This window comes from Staurois parvus, unplaced genomic scaffold, assembly GCF_062004578.1.
Source record: "Staurois parvus isolate SC_StPar_1 unplaced genomic scaffold, SC_StPar_1.0 ptg000058l, whole genome shotgun sequence".
Lineage (NCBI taxonomy): Eukaryota > Metazoa > Chordata > Amphibia > Anura > Ranidae > Staurois > Staurois parvus.
In genome coordinates this window covers 12,847,511-12,869,226 of record NW_028317854.1, presented here as the reverse complement: position 1 = coordinate 12,869,226, position 21,716 = coordinate 12,847,511, and the positions used below count along the sequence as shown (strand labels likewise).

Genomic DNA, 21,716 nt, shown 5'->3' with positions numbered 1-21,716 from the left:
TATAGAACAACCAACCAGCACACTGGCAAAACCTATGTAGGAGCCACAGGAATACTGTCCAGGTCTTCCCCAAATGCTTTGCCCCACTGCCAGGCACGTACTGTAGGCTCATTCACACATTTCTTCAATGACCAATCTAGGAGTGTTTTTTTGTTTATTGTTTGGGAGAACATGGGTAGAGTTGAGGAAAGGGAGTGGGATACTCTATAAACAGGAATGCACAGTTGAGGACTCGGGTATTCTTCAGGACAAGCCATGTTAAAGTCTGTGCGTGCAACAAACCGTGGACTTCAACTTTAACCTCTTCACAAATGTGCGGCCTCCCAGCGTCTGGGCCTTGATGCCGAGCGGACACACATTTGTGTGCAATTAAAAAAACATATGTGCTGAGAGCATGCGCCCTGCGCGCTCCCAGCACACATGTCTGGTACTCACAGAAATGTCCCGATCTCCTCTTTCGATCGGGACCTTTCCCGATCATGTGCCTGTTGTGATGGCGAATCACGGTGGTCACATGACCCTAAAACCCCGCCCCGCCTCCCAGCTTCTGAAACCCTTAAAGGGTCGGGAGGCGCCGGCGCCAAGGGGATAAGTGGTAATAACAGTAGTAGTGACTCTTTCTCTTAAAGCCCCAAGAGCAATATCCTTTTTTTAAGAAAGAGGACAGCTCTTCAGCACACTAGCAGGTGTCCCCTTTAGCTAGACCCACAGCTGACAACCTAGCATCAAAGGGGTTAAAGCAGCACAAAATCTCTAAGATGCTTTATAGGTCTGTACTCACAAGGCCAAGAACAGCTGGTTGCCTTCCTCCATGATACCAGACCAGACCATCAGTAGATGGCCCCTCAGTCATCTTTAGCAGTATCCAGGTCTCAGCACGCAGGCCCTGAGGTCGCCCACCTGAGTCCACATAGCAGCAGTTGCCTGGGAGGACAGCATGCCCCCTCCAGGCTGGACCAATCATGTAAAGGAAAAGACCCGGAACCCAGTGTACTCACAGAATATGTACAGTTACCCAGCATGCCTTTAGAGCCAGTCTCTCTGGGTTGGGTCAGAACTGTATCAATATTCATGCTGCTATCTGCATAGCTCCACACTTATGATTCAGTATCTTCTCAAACGTTCTGGATGCAGAGGGAGGTATCAGCCTGGCAGCAGATTATCACATAGCAGACCTAACTGGCAGAACACAGCAGTACTGATTACAAAGTGCAAGTTATACTTTAACCTAACAATAATGACACCCACACTGACTACAGTCACACTATGTGACAACAACTAAATCTAAACCTAGCACCTATCTAGAAGGGTGCAACACTTTGAAGAGATTATGAAACCTCTTAGGTACAGTCAGAAAAATATTCTTCTCTCCTATCAAGTATAATTACAAAAGAGTCTGCACTTAAATAGCTTTACTGCTCTTAGCAAAGAATGGCGCATCAAATTTTGGAGGCCAAGTAACTGATAAATGATAAGATATTAAAACTGAATGAAACCATGCTCTGCCACTTTACGTCTTCAAGGTACTCTAAGTCATCTTATAGATCGTTAAGGACCCATTCACAGTGATTACTGCGAAGATCTTGCTCACGGCAATCATCACTAAGTAGTCAACTTGTCACAGCCTGGACTGAAACAGAACCAACAAAGGTGGAAGCTTTTTGTATTGAGAGGAAAGCAGGCATTGAAGTGCAAGCCATGAAAGCATGGAAACAAGCAGAATCTCAAGCCTCCCAAATGCAAGCTTGTCAGGCAAAAGCCCAGCTACTGTAAATGTCCTCCAAAAGAAAAGAAAGCATCAGCTTTGGCTAAGCTCATAGTTTTGAAGAAGCCATGGAGGAAGGAGTCCATCATCATTTTGATAGCCTACGTTGACCCTTCAAGATGGACCTTGCAATTCATCCTATGCCAGAACAAAGTCAACACAATTGCACAGGATGCTTCAAATCTTGTGCATCAACCCACAGTACATTCACCAGCAGAAGAAGCTGCAACAAACAACTACCAACAAACTCTTGCACATTGGACCCTCTCTACATCCTAAATTAGAGATGTCTTATGAAGCAACTAATGTGTGTAGCACCCTCTAGTGTGCTACTAGAATAGTGTAGTGTATTGTAGGTAAAATCACTGTGTATGACTCATGGTAACTGTGTGAGTCTGTGATTGAGGTTGGGTTATTGAAGGTCAGCTGGATGACTTAACAGGCTGTGGCTCTATCGCCTCCTCCTGACTCTGGAGGACCATGGAACCTTCCAGAAGTCAGTAAGCAGGAGGGGTTGTTTATGGGAGTCTGGCCAATCCCAGGTTTTGAGGCTCTAGGAGCGTGGTAAACTGGCCCATAAATATGGGAGAGTCAGACTGACAGAGGAGTTGGGTGTGAGATGGAGTGCTGAGGAGACTACTCTCGGTACCTGGGAGGGGTCCCCTAGGTCTGGGGGGGGGGAACGCTGGCCTCCAGGCTGGGCTTGGGCTGGGAGGATACATTCAGCAGTGCATCATGAATGGGATCAAAACATGGAGCAGTGGGAGCAAAGAGGACAGACTGAGTACATCAGCACACCTGGGGATCCACAAGGGAAAATACTGAGGGGCGTATTTACCACAAGGCAAACAAGCCACTTGCCTAGGGTGGCATTTTTCAGGGGGGCAGCACCTCCCCCCCAGAAGAAAGGATAAAAGAAGAGACACGCATGCCATAGGAACCAGGTGAGATCTGAGAGAGGCTGCAGGGTGCTTGGTGGTGTATGTAGAGCCTGACTCTTGTTCCTGGGGATGTCAGGAGCTGTGAAGATGAGTGTCTTTCTCTCTATTGCTGGGGGGGGGGGGTAATGGAAGTCTCTCCCAGGTGGGAGGCAGGGGTGTTGTTGGTCAATGTCAGGCTCTCTCTGCAGGAGGAGGAGGAAGGGGGGGGGGTGTTGGTCATTGTCCATGGGTGCAGATGATTTTTGTGTTGCCCAGGGCAGCACAAAACCTAAATACACCACTGGAAAGACTGACACGCTGGACTCAATCTTTTATCCTGTCCCGGGAGATCTTTAGAGCAGCCAGGAGGGCTGGTAGTGTCTGCAGGCTGTGGAGCTGGGACCTGGTCTACTGGGTGAGAAGACATGCTGCTAGTTCCTCGCCCATGAAGGGTTGTTGCTACTGATCCACAAAGACTGAAGGCTTTCAAGGAAAAGAACAGTCCAGGATCTGTTTCTATACATAGGAAGGAAGTTGTCCCCCCTTCATTGATTCAAGCCAAACTGGGCATCCCATAATCCCTATTTCCCTATCCAAATTATTTCCCCCTAATACAATAACAAAACCATGCTCATGGACTCTTCACTGACTGTGGATGAAAGTGTGGAAAATGCCTGTTGCCTGGTTGTACAGAGCTTAGGGGTTCCCACAATACAGCCGCTCCCTAACGTGGGTAGTGATAGATGTGTCATTGCAGATAATCCTGAATCCTGCACAACAGATCCCCTGGTTACACTTTTTGGAGACCCACAAGACCTCCTGATCCCAAGCTTTACCCCTCCCGACTGTTGATCATGTGATGCACTGACAGCCTAATCCCAACAGCACAATGCATGCACTGCACTTTATTTATGACATGGACTGCTGTTGTTCCTTTCTTCTGCATCTTTTGGCAGGGAGATAGCATGGTAAAGCAGATCTTTGACTTTTTCCCACAGCTCTATTAAGCTCCACTCTTCTTACTCAGTTAACACATCCCCAACCCCTCTCAGCTTCTCCCCATCAACTCTAGCAGGTTTCACCATGAAAGAAAGCCATTAGACTAGCCCAAATTCCCAAATTTCTTATACAGTAAATACTAAACTATAAAAAAAATAAATTTAAATAAAAATAAAGCTGGTAAAGAAAGAAATGGGGGTTAGGTAGGAGGTGACAATCCCATAAGGCCACTTTTCTATTTTTTATTTTGTGATCCTGACTACTGGTGGGCCAAACACCCCCCTGTTCGGTTCGTGGTTGAACATTCAAACCTATGAAAAGTTCAACATCTGAGTATGCGGTAAGATACCGCTCAGCTACTAAAATGCTGCATGAGTTATACTATTAAGTCATGAGGTATTTTAGTAGTGAAACATTCTTTAATGTTTCAGCTGTCAGCGGGGTTCCCTGCTTACAGCTAAATGTCAAAATTATTGTCGGCATTTCCTGACAATTCTTTTTTTTTTTTTTTTAAAAACAGTGTGGGGTCCCCCCTACCATCCATATCAAGCCCTTTGGGTCCGGTATGGATTTTTTTAAAATGGTGGTCCCCCAAAATCCATACCAGAATCTTATCAGAGCATGCAGCCTGGCAGGTCAGGAAAGGGGAGGAGAACGAGTGAGCGCCCCCTGAACCATACCAGGCCACATGCCCTCAACATGAAGGGGGGGTGCTTTGGGGCAAGGGAGCCTCCCCTCAAAGCGTCCTGTCCCCATGTTGATGGGGACAAGGGCCTCTTCCTCACAACTCTGGCCGGTGGTTGTGAGGGTCTGCGGGCGGGGGGCTTATCTAACTCTGGAAGTCCCCTTTAACAAGGGGCCCCCGCATCATGCCCCCTCTATGTGAATTAGTATGCGGTACATGGTACCACTACCCATTCACAAAAAAAAAAATGCAGTGTAAAAAAGACAGGAGACAGTCTTTGACAAATCCTTTAATAAAAACTAAAATTTAAAAAATGTCTCCCGAAGTAGATCCAACGTCAATCATTTTGCCCGCCGCCACCACCGTGGTCAGGTGCATTGCTTTGGCGAATCACAATGCACTGTCAGGACACAGTGGATTGTAGGACACCACGGGCAAACAGCTTGCTAAATGCCCTAACCGTTTGTGTGTTCAGCAAACATACGAACGGCCAATGTTCGAGTTGAACTTGCGTTCGACTCGAACATAAAGCCCAATACTAATCCTGACATTAGGAAGGTCTTCTGATGAGTGAAACCCATAGTGGATTTTTGCATATACCAATAGTGAGAATATTAATTAAAATATAGGATACATATATTCTCACTTACATTTAGCGCAAATATTTTATTAGGTATTTTAGTGCATTTTTGCCATAACTGAAAGATAAATTTCTACTCACATTTTGAGCTGCTTAGGCAAAATTTGCCATTTTCCTTGATTTGGGGTGGTGTATTTGGGGTAGTTTAGTTCGCTTACTTAGTATTGTTTGTATGTGTTTGTATTTTATGTATGTGTGTATTATTGTTTTAAATGAATTTATGTTTTCTGTGTTTTCCCTCTGAGAATAACATAATATAATGATGCGCTAATTTGCCAAAAGGTCGAGTCTAGGATATGTGAAATGAACTTCTATAACCCTCAGCTAGCCATTTACAGCCTTAATAACCACCAGACCACCAATGCATTTCGCTGAAATGGCAAAATCTCCTGATTTTTCCAAAATTGAGGGGAATGAAGACTGCGAATTTAGCTCATCCCTATTAGTATGAGGGGTATGGATTGTAATAGGAGGAAGCGCTCTTGTCTTTGCCCCGGAGTCACTCCTAACAGGAGGAGGTTGGCCAGCCTCTATGTTTTCACAGGATGCACACTGATTGTAGACACTTCTCTTTGGTCACTGTTGTATGACAGAAGGCATCCCCAGCAACCCTTTATATGTGCCTGTTCTTCATACAACCCTGCCATTCAGAAAGTGTCTGAAAGAAAAACTGTTACACAGAAAGCTAGTAAAGGCCCAACTCCAGCGCACCCCTATTCATTGATAATGAAAACCTGTAAAGTAATACTGCCTACTATGTCAGACTTGCCATGACATTTCTAATGCAGGCCATACATGTTTTGAATTCGAGCGATTTTTCCGAAAATCAAAAAGTCGTTCGTTCTGTAATGCGATGGTGCCACCAATGACTTCGAAAATCGGTCGTTTTTTACAAATTTTCCAGCATGCCCAATAAACGAAATGGGGAGGAACCACGAAAATCGGCCAATTATTCTTAGGTCCGATTTTTGTACGAAAAATGTTTGGAATTCGAACCATGTATGGCCTGCATTAGAAGATCCTCTAATGCCCTGGTGTCTAACATGCCCAGGGGCGGATTGACCATTTGGAAACTCGGGCACTGCCTGAGGGCCCGGGGTCAGTAGGGGGCCCCAGGAGATGTCCCTGGTACCTTTTTCATAGGCTTTTTTGAGTTTGGGCAAGGACACAGGGGCCCCATGATCCCCTATTGCCCGGGGGCCCCATGAGTTGTCAGTCCGCCCCTGAACATGCACCCTGCAAGTGCTTTTTATACAACCTGCAGTGTCTCGGGCTGGGCAAACCACCTGGACCCTGACTTCTTGTTTACACCACAGCGCACAAAAAACTCACACAGAAAAAGCATGCCCGCCAATACATGTTACCATGTTTTATATTATTATTATTATTATACAGTATTTACCGTATTTTTCGCTCCATAAGACGCACCTGACCATAAGACGCACCTAGGTTTTAGAGGCAAAAAACAAGAAAAAAAAATATTCTGAACCAATGGACTGCAGACACAGTACAGGGGATGACCAGAGACTGCGGACACAGTGCAGGGGATGACCAGAGACTGCGGACATAGTACAGGAGATGACCAGAGACTGCGGACATAGTGCAGGAGATGACCAGAGACTGCGGACACAGTGCAGGAGATGACCAGAGACTGCGGACACAGTGCAGGAGATGACCAGAGACTGAGGACACAGTGCAGGAGATGACCAGAGACTGAGGACACAGTGCAGGAGATGACCAGAGACTGAGGACACAGTGCAGGAGATGACCAGAGACTGAGGACACAGTGCAGGAGATGACCAGAGACTGAGGACACAGTGCAGGAGATGACCAGAGACTGAGGACACAGTGCAGGAGATGACCAGAGACTGCGGACACAGTGCAGGAGATGACCAGAGACTGCGGACACAGTGCAGGAGATGACCAGAGACTGAGGACACAGTGCAGGAGATGACCAGAGACTGCGGACACAGTGCAGGAGATGACCAGAGACTGAGGACACAGTGCAGGAGATGACCAGAGACTGCGGACACAGTGCAGGAGATGACCAGAGACTGCGGACACAGTGCAGGAGATGACCAGAGACTGAGGACACAGTGCAGGAGATGACCAGAGACTGCGGACACAGTGCAGGAGATGACCAGAGACTGAGGACACAGTGCAGGAGATGACCAGAGACTGCGGACACAGTGCAGGAGATGACCAGAGACTGCGGACACAGTGCAGGAGATGACCAGAGACTGCGGACACAGTGCAGGAGATGACCAGAGACTGCGGACACAGTGCAGGGGATGACCAGAGACTGCGGACACAGTGCAGGGGATGACCAGAGACTGCGGACACAGTGCAGGGGATGACCAGAGACTGCGGACACAGTGCAGGGGATGACCAGAGACTGCGGACACAGTGCAGGGGATGACCAGAGACTGCGGACACAGTGCAGGGGATGACCAGAGACTGCGGACACAGTGCAGGGGATGACCAGAGACTGCGGACACAGTGCAGGGGATGACCAGAGACTGCGGACACAGTGCAGGGGATGACCAGAGACTGCGGACACAGTGCAGGGGATGACCAGAGACTGCGGACACAGTGCAGGGGATGACCAGAGACTGCGGACACAGTGCAGGGGATGACCAGAGACTACGGACACAGTGCAGGGGATGACCAGAGACTGCAGACAGTGCAGGGGATGACCAGAGACTGCAGACAGTGCAGGGGATGACCAAAGACTGCAGACAGTGCAGGGGATGACCAGAGACTGCAGACAGTGCAGGGGATGACCAGAGACTGCAGACAGTGCAGGGGATGACCAGAGACTGCAGACAGTGCAGGGGATGACCAGAGACTGCAGACAGTGCAGGGGATGACCAGAGACTGCAGACAGTGCAGGGGATGACCAGAGACTGCAGACAGTGCAGGGGATGACCAGAGACTGCAGACAGTGCAGGGGATGACCAGAGACTGCAGACAGTGCAGGGGATGACCAGAGACTGCAGGAAGTGCAGGGAATGACCAGAGACTGCAGACAGTGCAGGGGATGACCAGAGACTGCAGACAGTGCAGGGGATGACCAGAGACTGCGGACACAGTGCAGGGGATGACCAGAGACTGCGGACACAGTGCAGGGGATGACCAGAGACTGCGGACACAGTGCAGGGGATGACCAGAGACTGCGGACACAGTGCAGGGGATGACCAGAGACTGCGGACACAGTGCAGGGGATGACCAGAGACTGCGGACACAGTGCAGGGGATGACCAGAGACTGCGGACACAGTGCAGGGGATGACCAGAGACTGCGGACACAGTGCAGGGGATGACCAGAGACTGCGGACACAGTGCAGGGGATGACCAGAGACTGCGGACACAGTGCAGGGGATGACCAGAGACTGCGCACACAGTGCAGGGGATGACCAGAGACTGCGCACACAGTGCAGGGGATGACCAGAGACTGCGCACACAGTGCAGGGGATGACTAGAGACTGCGGACACAGTGCAGGGGATGACCAGAGACTGCGGACACAGTGCAGGGGATGACCAGAGACTGCGGACACAGTGCAGGGGATGACCAGAGACTGCGGACACAGTGCAGGGGATGACCAGAGACTGCGGACACAGTGCAGGGGATGACCAGAGACTGCGGACACAGTGCAGGGGATGACCAGAGACTGCGGACACAGTGCAGGGGATGACCAGAGACTGCGGACACAGTGCAGGGGATGACCAGAGACTGCGGACACAGTGCAGGGGATGACCAGAGACTGCGGACACAGTGCAGGGGATGACCAGAGACTGCGGACACAGTGCAGGGGATGACCAGAGACTGCGGACACAGTGCAGGGGATGACCAGAGACTACGGACACAGTGCAGGGGATGACCAGAGACTGCAGACAGTGCAGGGGATGACCAGAGACTGCAGACAGTGCAGGGGATGACCAAAGACTGCAGACAGTGCAGGGGATGACCAGAGACTGCAGACAGTGCAGGGGATGACCAGAGACTGCAGACAGTGCAGGGGATGACCAGAGACTGCAGACAGTGCAGGGGATGACCAGAGACTGCAGACAGTGCAGGGGATGACCAGAGACTGCAGACAGTGCAGGGGATGACCAGAGACTGCAGACAGTGCAGGGGATGACCAGAGACTGCAGACAGTGCAGGGGATGACCAGAGACTGCAGACAGTGCAGGGGATGACCAGAGACTGCAGGAAGTGCAGGGAATGACCAGAGACTGCAGACAGTGCAGGGGATGACCAGAGACTGCAGGAAGTGCAGGGGATGACCAGAGACTGTAGACAGTGCAGGGGATGACCAGAGACTGCAGACAGTGCAGGGGATGACCAGAGACTGGTACCCGCTCCCACTTCTGCGGAGTTGTCCTTCCCTCTTCTTCCTGGGCCGGCTTCTGTGACAGCCGGGTGTCCACTGCGCATGTGCTGCGCTTTGTGAATGGCCCGGCACCTTCTTGGACCTTTCATGTTTTCCAGAAGACACCGGATCATTCACAAAGCACAGCACATGCGCAGTGGGCACCCGGCTGTCACAGAAGCCAGCGCGGGAAGACTGTGCAGCGCTGGAGCGAGGAACAGGTAAGGCCCTGCAGGAGAGAACAGCTGACATGGTGGCGGCAGAAATACCGGACCGGCCGCTTTATATTCGCTCCATAAGACGCACTGACATTTTCCCCCCTTTTTTTGGGGGAAAAAAGTGCGTTTTATGGAGCAAAAATACAGTATATAGCGCCAAAAAGTTTGCTCAGCGCTGTACATTATAGTGGGGGACAGTACATGAGACAATACAGTAACAATACAATACACGAGGGGTACGAGGGCTCTGCTCCTTGGAGCTTACAATCTAGGATTATAGCACACTGCATTATGTTTTACTGTGCATTGAACTGTATTTTTAGAATTGTTTTTTCCATGCAGGCCACAGTAAAGGTCAAAATACTAACTTTTGTTTTGTACTTTGATAGGCACTTTGCATCGACATGCGTTTTTGTGCGTTGCACTGAATAGAAATGTTAGATGCCTATGTTTTTTCTCAATGGACATCATCATACTAGTGTGGGGTGGATGGGGAACAGAGACAACTGGTTTTAGAGTGTTCTTGCATTGAGTTTGTGTCGATCAACACAGATTAACCACTTGTCCTCCAGAGGATTTACTCCTCCCTTCCTGACCAGGTCACTTTTTGCGTTATGACGCTGCGTTACTTTAACTGACGATTGCGTGGTCATGCAATGCTGTACCCAAATGAGATTTACATCCTTTTTTCCCCATGAATTGAGCTTTCTTTCGGTGGTATTTGATCACCTGTGTGTTTTTTTTATTTTTTGCACTATAAAAAAAAAGACTGACAGTTTTGAGAAAAAAAAAAACAATATTTTTGACTTTTTGCTATTAAACATGTCCAGTAAACAAAATGTAAAAAATCAAATTTCATCATAAATTTAGGTCAAAATGTATTCTGCTACATGTCTTTGCTAAAAATAAAATCCCAATACATGTAAATTAATTGCTTTACTTGAACGTAATAGCGTTTACAAATGGAGGTATAGATAATGGAATTTTTAATTTTTTTTTTGTTTTTACTAGTAAGGGTGGCGATCAGCGACTTATAGCGGGACTGCGGCGGGCATTCTGACACTGGGGGGAACTGACTTGGTGTTACTGACATCCCCAGTGACACCAATACAGTGATCAGTACTAAAGCATTTTGAATGGGCTCAAATTGCACTGTACCACATAACGTACTTCACCAAAACACACTGCAATCAGATGATCACATGATACTTCTGTGATCGGTGAAGGCAAACACTTTGGGACCTGCATTTTGGAGTGTTGCAGACCCCATCTGTAGTGTGTTTTGAACGCAGTGCCAGAAACGCGCATGGAATGGTTATGGTGTGAATGGGGCCTAAGGCCTTATTCACATGGTCACTCCTGTGTTTAGCTTTTCTAAACACAGGAGAAGCAAAATGGCACTTCTTGCCTCTGGTGGGGCTGGCTTAGAAAAAAACCCAGAGGGAGTAAGTGAAGAGACCACATGTCCACATACAGCAGCTTGCATTACTGCAATACTGTATTTTATCCAGACCAGAAGCAGAGACTATTAGGTCATTGTTCCTGTGTACTGGCTGTTTAACTCTAGCTGTTAATGTATATAGTAAGCACACCACATAGCCAAACTGCTTTAGCAATAAAGCGCTGAGCAAACTGTTGGCGCTATATAAATCCTGTATAATAATAAGTTTGTATTAGGCATATACAATACATACAATCACCTAGCAGGTACAGAAAAACCAAGTATGTCATCTAACATAAAGCATAATACAACAAAGATGTACACTTCATTGTTGAATAACAGCAAATAACATGCATGCATATAGGTGCAATGGGCTACAATTACAACAACCAACCTGGTTGATCCTGCCAGTAGCATATGCTTGTCTCAAAGATTAAGCCATGCACATGTAAATACACACGGCTGGAACAGTGAAACTGCAAATGGCTTATTAAATCAGTTATGGCTCCTTTCATAGCTCATTTTTTTTCCTCCTCCTGTCTTTTTTTCACCAGGGTCTGGTCCAGCTTTACTTTTTTACTCTATTCTGGGTATTGAATTCCTGTATTTCTGAACATCAGTACTTATACATTTAAGTGTAGCTCATTGCACCTATATGCATGCATGTTCTTTGCTATTATTCACGAAATGAGGTGTACATCTTTGTTGTATTAGGGCTCATGTACAAGGGGCATTTGGAAAACTCTTCTGAACGATGGAAACTGACTGCTGGAAAACGTAGGTTAAAAAAAATCAGTTTAGTTGCGTCTGCATACCGCGTTTATGCGCGTTTAAGTGCGTTTGCGCTTAGAAGCGTTTTTAAAAGGTAACCTCAGGAGACCCTCCCAAATGCCCAGAATGCACTGAAAAATAGTAAAAAATTAACAATTTCAGACATTTTGAGAGGAATAGAGAGAGCACAAGCAGAGAGAGCAGTATGTATTGAGATGACCTGTCTTTTCTGGTTGTATTCACTATGGATCCCATCATGAGCATAATGCAGCACGTTCTACCATTTTTTCCTTCATGCAAAACCTGGAACTGACTGCGCTGGTGTATTAGGTCCATTTGAATACACGGAAAACACTTTGCATACATTTCTGATGATGAAAAAAGGCTCTGGACAGCATCTGGACATGGAACAGTTAAAAAACACTTCTAAATGCAAACGCTTCTAAACGCGGTTAACCATGTTTACAAGCATTTACACGCGTTTACAAGTGTTTGGCGTTTGAAACGCTGGTAAAATCTACTCCTGAACGCAAGTTTGGTGCGTTCAAAAAAACGACTGTAAACTCAACTGCCTGTAAACGACATAGTGTACATGGACACATAGGAAAACATTAGGGAGAGTTCAGGGGCTGCTGAAAAAACCGCTGAACAGCTCCTAAACGTCAGTTTAGCAGCTGCTGTGTACATGAGCCCTTATGCTTGATGTTAGATGACATACTTGGTTTTCTGTACCTGCTAGGTGATTTTGTAAATGTAGGTACTGTAAATGCCTAATAAAAACGTATTGCTAAAGCAGTTTGGCTATGTGGTGTGCTTACGCTATACATTAAAAACTATTGTACTAACAGATTGATACACTGTTGAGAGGCTTGAGCACCATAAATAATAACATATGATTGGTTGTTGTGTAGTTAATAGTGGTGTGCAGACCTTTATTGCAAATTACATATCTAACTCTAGCTGCCCATAATTTCTTGAGCTGAATCCTTTTGACAGACAAATCTCTGTCCTATTGTTGTTATCTCAAATGCACAGTGCCAGATAGCTAGGTCCGTGCTATTGTATTTCTGTAGTGTTCACCTTCCAGTACATTAGTGGGTGAACCTTTTTATTGCAATAGAGTTTATATATAGCTCATGGGGACTGACAACTCATGGGGCCCCCGGGCAATAGGGGATCATGTGGCCCCTGTGTCCTTGCCCATACTCAAAAAAGCCTATGAAAAAGGTACCAGGAGCATCTCATGGGACCCCCTACTGACCCCGGGCCCTCGGGCAGTGCCCGAGTTTCCAAATGGTCAGTCCGCCCCTGGCTCCTATTATTTTAGTTAAATGCAGCTCCTGTTATTTTAGTTAACCCTGTCCCTTCTGGTCTGGGATTCTGTATCTATTTCTAGCATAGGGTTTGATAAGCAGAATTGGTTAGACCCAGATTATGCATCTGACGGCCACTTCTGGTAGTTAGAGGTCCTGTTGCATACCAGGTTAGCAGCTACTAGGGACTGACTAAAGTGCAGTGTAGAAAGGCTAACATGTTGGTTCCAGCTGGTGAGAATCTGAGTTCCAGGCTGGTTGGACAACAGTTGGAAGATCTCCCCAATATTGCAGATCTCGTCTGCGCGTCTTTGACGCAAATACCGAGGCTGCATCACAATCATCCTCAGAGGCCCCTGCAACTGGATTTTGCTACAACATTCATCTAGAGTTATCTCTATTAATAACTATATATACCCAGAATTATGTGTATACCTCCACCAGGACTCCTATTGGGCCCTTTTCTGATACCTGTTTGTACATTGGACGTACAGTATGTACTAGTAATCTCTTCTTACATAACACTTGCATTATTTCTATATTAGTGCGCATCTATTTTCTCATGGTTAATGTTGTATGGGGGGGACAGTAGATCCTCTGTTCTCAATAACTTTGATTAGATGACTGGTTATTTTCCCAGGAAAGGAATCCCCTCTGTTCAGAGTTCCTTTCCTGGGTGGAGGTACTGCCAACTTTGTTACCAGTCTCACTCTTCCAAATAGAAAAGGTTCTGGTTCTCTTATTTACCTACAAGTTTAGTGCAATATCCTGTTTGTGGAGGGCCATTTTTAATACTCCACCCCCAAAAAAGAGCTATACACTCTACCCCCCCCCCCTAAAAAAATTGCCCTTAGTTATGCACATGCACAAAAGTGTGTTCAGGCATTCAATCCTGAGCATTATACAGGCCTCATCCACAGTGCATGTTTTTAATGCTGCTGTTAGGGGTGGCTGGGTTTTTCTTACTGCCTCTAAATTAGCCTATGTGTCCATGCACACACAGGCATTTAGAGGTATTTAGAGGCAAAATAAAAAAAAACACTGCCAGTGTGTCCAGGAGCAGCAGCATTTTGACAAAAATAAAAAACATTTGATGCCTGTAAACGCATCTAACTGTGCGTTAATGGTAAAGTGGTTGTACACCCTTGCATATACCCAGTAAAGTGACTAGCCTTAGGTGATACACAGAGATGAAACTTATCCTCTTACATATGTTGTACCCATTTATCTGCTGTATTTTCTTCTCTACATCTGTTCAAAGTCCAGAATTTATACAGTTTGTCTGAGAGTTCAGAAAAAAGATGGGAGGAGAGCTAAAAATAAATTCTGCAGAGCTCAGTGAGGAGAGCTGTTAGAGCTGATTGGAGGGAACAGACCCCCCCCCCCCCATCATACAACTCACAGGAACAGAGCTGAGGCTGTCAATCTGCTGGAGGTCCCTCCCTTTTTCTCTTGGTGTTGGGAAAACTTGTCAGAAATGACTCATGCTTATAGCAGAGGAAGGAGGTAGCAGAGAGAAATTACACTTAGTGCACTGGATTGAGACAAGTAAACACTATAGAGGACTACTCTTGGTTCATATTTCATGTCTTAGGCTTACAACAACTTTAACCAGTTTCCACCCAGCCAATAGCAAAATGACGGCTGAACACAACTTTCATCGATCTAGGTGGGCATCATATGATGTCCTCCCGGATCCTGCCTTGCGCGTGCCCACATTGCCGCGCTGTGGTGAGATCCGTCACCGGCTTTGCCCATCGGACACAGCCGATGACAGATCTGTGTACCGGCCTGTTGCCAGTACCATATGACTTCTGTGGCCAATCACAGCAGGTCACATGACAATTGTAAACAATGGATGGCTTCCTTTCATGCCATCTATTGTATACAATTGTGTCGCTAGCTGTGATTGGTCACAGTAATCACATGGTACATACTGGGCCAATCACAGCCCATCTGTGTCATGTGATTAGCTGTGGCCAATCACAGCTAATGACAATAAAAAAACCTGAATGAATTGATTTCATTCAGTTAAATGCTTGCAATGAAATTCTATGCTCTAAGCAATCATAATGTGTAAAAAAAAAAATACTGATCACTTCTCCGGAGTAGTACAATGTTACTACGGTAACATTAAACTACTCTGGATGCAGTGTGTTATGAAAAAAAAATTGTAAAAAAAGAAAAAAAATGTAATAAAAAATTGAAACAAATTGCAAAAAATTATTTTTCCCTACTGTCACCAGTTAGTGTTCCTGTTCACCAACACACCAGTTATATGATGACGCTGTACTGCCCTACTGACAGCATGTAAAATAAAAAAAATGTAAAAACATTTCTTCATTTTCCAAAAAATTATGACAAAAAAATTACAACTGCAAAAAACTTGCCATGCCTCTTACTAAATACCTCAGACTGTCTACTTTCCAAAAAGAGGTCATTTGGTGGATATCTGTACTGTCCTGACATTTTTGGGCTTCAGGAAATGAGACTGGCTGTCAGTACTTCAGGATTGATCGTATTTCAGATATAAACCATGGTTTGTGGACTCTATTTCTGTCCTGCAGACTAATTAATAAATACTGATTTGGGTTATTTTCACCAGAAATGTAGCAGAATACATCTTGGCCTAAATTTATGAAGAACAGTTATTTATTTGCAAACTTTTTTAACAGAAACGAATAAAAATGTGGGTTTTTTTTAATTTTGGTCTTTTTTTGTTAATTTAGCAAAAAATAAAAAACCCAGTGGTGATTAAATACCACCAAAAGAAAGCTCTAGTTGTGTGAACAAAAGGATAAAAATTTAGTTTGGGTACAGCTTTGCATGACCACGCAATTGTCATTTAAACTGAGAAAGCACTGAAAATTGGCCTGGGCAGAAGGGGGTAAAGGTGCCCTACATTGAAGTGGTTAAAATAGAACTATAGGCAACATTGTTTTTTTTCATTTTGGATAGAGCAAGGGAGGGTTATAACCCCTGTCAGTTTTTTTTTTGCCATCTGTGTCCTATTGCAGAGATTTCCCTTCACTTCCTGTCCCATAGCCAAACAGGAAGTAAGAGGAAATCCCTGAAAATTAGGGAATTCCTTGGGGATACCCAAGTGACCAGCACTAATGTCCCCATTGGACGATTTCCCCTCAAATGCTTTTCTGGAGACAACCCAAAATTTTGGGTTTCCTTTTACTTGATATGGTAAACAGGACAAGCGTGAATCTCCTTAAAGGGGGCACAGACAGCAATAAAAACTGACAGGGGTTTTACTGCTTCTCCACTTCATCTAATACGGGAAAAAAAAAACATTTTGCCTTTTGTTACACTTTAACCACTTTCCATCTGCCCTATAGTAGATGTATTGCTACAGGGTGGATGTTCTGTGCAAAATCACAAATAAAAATGTAATTTTGCATTTCTGCCATTGGGGGGCATGCACCTGCTGCTGGAGCACGGCTTCTGCTGTAATTGGACACAGCAGAAGCCAGTTAATGGGTGTTGGCCAATGGACGAGTGCCAGCACCTGATGATTGTCGAGGAGACTGACAAAACTCAGCTCTGCCTATGTAAACAAGGCAGAGCTGTGTTATGTCAGGGGTGATCTGCTAGATTTTATTCAGGGAATAAAATCTAGCAGATTGCCTAGTAAAAACAGCACACAGTGCACATAAAATCACTGGCTAGGCACACATTTCGCCCTAGATCAGGGGTAGGCAGCCTGCAGCTCTCCAGCTGTTGCAGGACTACAAGTTCCATCATGCCTCTGCAAGTCATAGCTGTAACTGTCAGTTTTGTAATGTCTCATGGGACCAGTAGAGTCATGCTTGTAACTTCTGGTCTTTGCAATGCCTCATGGGAAATATAGTTCCACAACAGCTGGAGAGCAGCAGGTTGTCCACCCCTGCCCTAGATGTGTAACTCCTTCCCAGACAGTGTCATTAATACAGAGATGGTGTATATTTTTAGCACTGATCATTGTATTAGTGTCACTGGTTCCCACAAAGTGTCAGTTTGTGTCAGATTGTCCGCCGCAATATCGCAGTCCCGCTATAAGTCGCTGATCGCCGCCATTACTAGTATTAATAAAAAATTCCAGTATATTTACTGCCATTTGTAGACCGTAGAACAAACCAATCAATATACGCTTATTGGAATTGTTTTTACCAAAGTATGCAGAATACATTTTGACCTTAATTTATGAAGAAAAGCCCAGCGCTGGTCAAACACCACTAAAAGAAATTTCTATTTGTGGGGGAAAAAATGACATAAAGTTAACTTATGTACAGCATTGAATGACCACACAATTGTCAGTTAGCCGTCATGCACACTGGACATTTTTACAGCGGCTGTTTTTGGCTTTTGCCATTTTTTTCTACATCTAGTAAACCCCCCAGCATGTTATCCTATGTGTCCATGCACACATAGGCTGTAATCAGCGTTTTTTGGCTGGAAAAAAACCCAGGACTAGTGAGTTTCTAGTGGAGTTTATTAGCTGTAAAAACGCTCTAACGCTGAAAAATGTGTCAAGACGTGGTAAAACGCCACAAAATGGCGTTTTATGGACTTTTTTAACCCAAAAAAATACTTTTTTAGAAAAAAAAACACAAACGTGGAAAAATGCAGAAAAACGTCGCTAAACGCTAATGCAAAACCGCTAAAAAAAGCTGGAAAACTCCCGTTTTTAACGTGACTTTACACATCTAATGTTACCAGCGTTATGAAAACGTCCCATGTGCATGGAGCGTGTGTTGAGCGCTTGAGTGTTAATTCATTTCAATAACCAGAATAAATGATTTTTCTGCCCAATAAAATGAATTTTCTAAGGACAACTATAGTCTGGGTGGAGTACATATGCACGCCATCTAGCGGATGCTGGGAAGAAGAGGCACGCACTGCTGTGTGGATGCCGGGGATGCGGCGTAGAGGGTGAGCCTGTCAACAGACAGCTGCTGGGGCGCGGCTATGTCATTGGGGGCGTGGCTGTGATCCTCTGATCTATGGGCACTGGAGGAAATGAGGCAGTGACAGAAAGCATGGAGCGTCCTGGCAGGTCAGCGCTGGAGGAGCCCAGACCAGACAGAATTCCCAGGGGCGAGCCGTATGACTCTGCAGATCCATGGAGAGCAGGAGGAGGATTCCTGGTGTCAGACAATCACACATCATACCCTGCACAGAACACAGATCAGACCCAGGTAAGACACACATAGACTACTCTCTGTCTGTACACTGGGCTCCTGACACATGGGGGGATGTCACCTAATACAAGGACTTGTCCCTCACCTGTCACCTCTGACATGTCATCTCCATGCTGCCCTGGGTGCCTCAACTGGAAGGTCAGGATCTACAAGGTGCTGGCTTTTAAAGCCAACAAATAATTTAAAGAATTAGAACCTTTTTTATGTTGCTGTTGTTTCCAAATCTGCATTTATCTTCACAAGGTTCCTAGATTGTAAGCTCCAAGGATCAGGGCCCTCCTATCCCTCTTGTATTGAACTGTATTGTTGCTGTATTGTCTCCCGTTATATTGTAAAGTGCTGAGCAAACTGTTGGCGCTATAGATATCCTGTATAATAATAATAACAAGGTTCAATTATATGGCAACCTAACCATTAGGGCAGGGGCGGACTGACAACTCATGGGGCCCCCGAGCAATAGGGGATCATGGGGCCCCTGTGTCCTTGGCCAAATTCAAAAAAGCCTATGAAAAAGGTACCAGGGGCATCTCATGGGGCCCCCTACTGACCCCGGGCCCTTGGGCAGTGCCCGAGTTTCCAAATGGTCAGTCCGCCCCTGTGTTAGGGTCATATCACATGGGAAATGCCATCATCAACAACACTTTACCAAAGGCAGACAATCACTCTGATTGGTCGTCATATTCAAAAATATATATTTTTTAAATTATTATTATACAGGATTTATATAGCGCCAACAGTTTGCTCAGCACTTTACAATATAACGGGAGACAATACAGCAACAATACAGTTCAATACAAGAGGGTTAGGAGGGTCTGATCCTGGGAGCTTACAATCTAAGATATATATATATATCTCAAATAAATAGATATGCAACGCTAAAAAATGTATAACATGATATAAAGACAGTGTAAAAAAAAGGGAATGAACATTAAAATTGATATAGCGATATTATGTCTATATGTAAGAAACGTAATAAGAGTTCCATGGTGATATTAAAAAGTTCGATAGAAAATTGTATCCAAAAACTGTAGTAAGTAATCTGTGACTTGTAATATGAGTGCCAGGGTCTAGTAAGGTGATGCACTTACCAGAAATACATATAATATGAGCGTTATATGTATAATCCTAATGGTGGAGTCATCGGGATCTGGTCAGAGGCTGCGGTGTCATCAGGCTCGGCAGTGGACATACAAGATGAATTCTCACACTCGGGGGTCACACTCCGCTCATAGACTCATCACACAGCTTTGGATATTGGTTCCACACTCCCAAAAGGGCTCCACCTTGTGAGGCTCACAATAAGCAAGCCAGGACAAAAAATGGTGCTAATAGTGTAGTACCGTTTTTTTTTTATTAAATTGTGTAACAAATCCACAAATAAAAGAAATAACTCACATATGGTCACATATAAAATTTTTGTATTTATTTTAATGAGTAGGAGAAAGCTGGACAGATTGGGGTAGGGAGTTTCAGAGGATGGGAGAGGCTCTGGGGAAGTCCTGCAGATATGCTTCCATTACTGCTGAAACTCCATGATGTTCTGTTGCTGGTAAAGGAACGCAGATGGAGTAACGTATTGCTGCTCCATGCAAGGGTGGTGACATCTTAATGCTAGATGAATTTTAGCAGCTCGGTCACTAGGGAAGTTTTGAATGGTTTACAGCTGTCAATACGTAGTACATATTATTATTATTATTATTATTATTATTATTATTGGGCATACAGCAGCATGTCCTCAAATGAAGTGTATCCCATGTCTGCTGGCTTCAATTATAATAATAATAATAATAATAATAATAATGATATATTATTAATATTGTAGTAAGCTCGTGTGTGTTTTTTGTTTTGTTTTTTTTGGTTTTTGTTTTTTTTTCCTCAAATGTTACCTACAGGTAAAGTTATAATAAAGCTTATCTGTAGGTAAAATTAATATCTTCTAAAAGTGCACCATTTAGGAAGGACACTGGTGGGTGGCACTGCTGGGCACTGATGGGCAGCATTGATGATCAGTGCCCTGATTGTCAGTGCGGAAGCCCTCTGTCACATTTGCTGGTTATCGTCAGTAATTTCCTCATGCTGTGACAGAGTAAGGAAAGTGCTGCCCATAACAGGCAACTGTATTTACTTTGATCTGCCGTGTCATTAAACACAGCTGATCACATGATTAAAGGCCGCTGGGATTGGCCTTTTACCTAGTCATGTGATCAGTTGTGTCTGTAGAACACAGCGGCCTCTGACAGCTCTGGGAGGACGTCATATGACGCCCTCCCGGAACTGGGCAACCATGCTGTAGCTGTCATTTGGCTATAGTCTGGTTGTAAAGTGGCTAAAAGTCAACAACTACAGTATTTGTAGCTACTGACTTTTTAAAAAAAAAAACAAAAAAAAAAAAACCTTTTTTTTTTGGGGTGGGGGGTGGAACTCCTTTTAAGTGGTTGAAGACTCTATAGAGAAAATATTGTATTAATGTAATATACCTTATAACAACCTAAAGTTCATAAACTATAGACATTAGGTTCACATTACGGTTTCTTCTTCTTCAGCTGTTAAATGTTTTGGAGAACCTCTAGTGGCCGACATACACACTACTTAGTTCAATGTTATCCCACTAGAGCTCATGCTGGAGAGACCTCCAGAAACCTGCAGGGGGGGGGGGGGGGGGGCTCAAGGTTTGACTGCCCAGGGGTCTCCACTGGGTTTAATCTGGCACTGGGTCAGCCCTGTTCCTGGAGCTTCTTTGGAAACCCATGTCACATATCCCTAGAGGTCTCCGCTTCTTCACAGCGCTGGAGGAAGAATGTGGCACCATGTCATTTAGGGGGTGTCTGCAAGAGACAGCAGGCTCCTGATTGACAAAAGAAAGGAAGATGTCAGCTTGCATACTGCAGTGGTGGATTATAGTGGGACAGTTCACTGGGCATGTGTGTATATTAATGGAGGATAACCCAAGGAGGAGAGTCTGGAAAAAATAACACACGGAAGTGGTGGTCTTCTTTAAATCTGACTACTTACTGATATTTTCAGACTTACAGACCCAGAACAAGCATGCCAAACAATAGTTCTGACTAGACTGGCTACATGCTTGTTGTTGGCTCACTATTGAATTTTTATGGGTCTGGGCCTAAAGCTGCCATACACTAGAAGAATTTTGTACAGAAACATTTTTTGGACCATTTAGTTTTGATTTTCTAGTGGGGTGATTTACTTAAAGTGATTTACTTAAAGTGGTCCTAAAGGCTCAAGGCTTCACTCTATGCATGAAGGTAAAAAATCTGTGTAGCACTCCCACCCCCCCCCCCCCTCCCCTCTTGTAAAGGGGTAAAAATAAAATGAAACAAAACAAAAAATCAGCAGATGATTTTTAATTGAGTGGAGAAGGAGAATTGGTTATTGAGGGCTGATTT

General features: G+C 45.0%; 1 protein-coding gene and 1 long non-coding RNA gene across 2 annotated transcripts in view; one reads left to right on the top strand and one right to left on the bottom strand.

The window, feature by feature from the left end:
* LOC149469896 (uncharacterized) overlaps positions 1 to 994 on the bottom strand; it is a 57,153-nt gene extending 56,159 nt beyond the window's left edge. Inside the window, exon 1 of the long non-coding RNA XR_016311487.1 lies at positions 782 to 994. This is a non-coding gene — a long non-coding RNA (uncharacterized LOC149469896). The remainder of the gene's footprint in view (positions 1 to 781) is intronic.
* A 17,091-nt stretch (positions 995 to 18,085) lies between these two features.
* FAM241A (family with sequence similarity 241 member A) overlaps positions 18,086 to 21,716 on the top strand; it is a 49,245-nt gene continuing 45,614 nt past the window's right edge. The window contains exon 1 of the mRNA XM_089668522.1: positions 18,086 to 18,309. Within this exon, the coding sequence (XP_089524648.1) occupies positions 18,115 to 18,309 (195 nt within the window). The 5' untranslated portion in view covers positions 18,086 to 18,114. The remainder of the gene's footprint in view (positions 18,310 to 21,716) is intronic.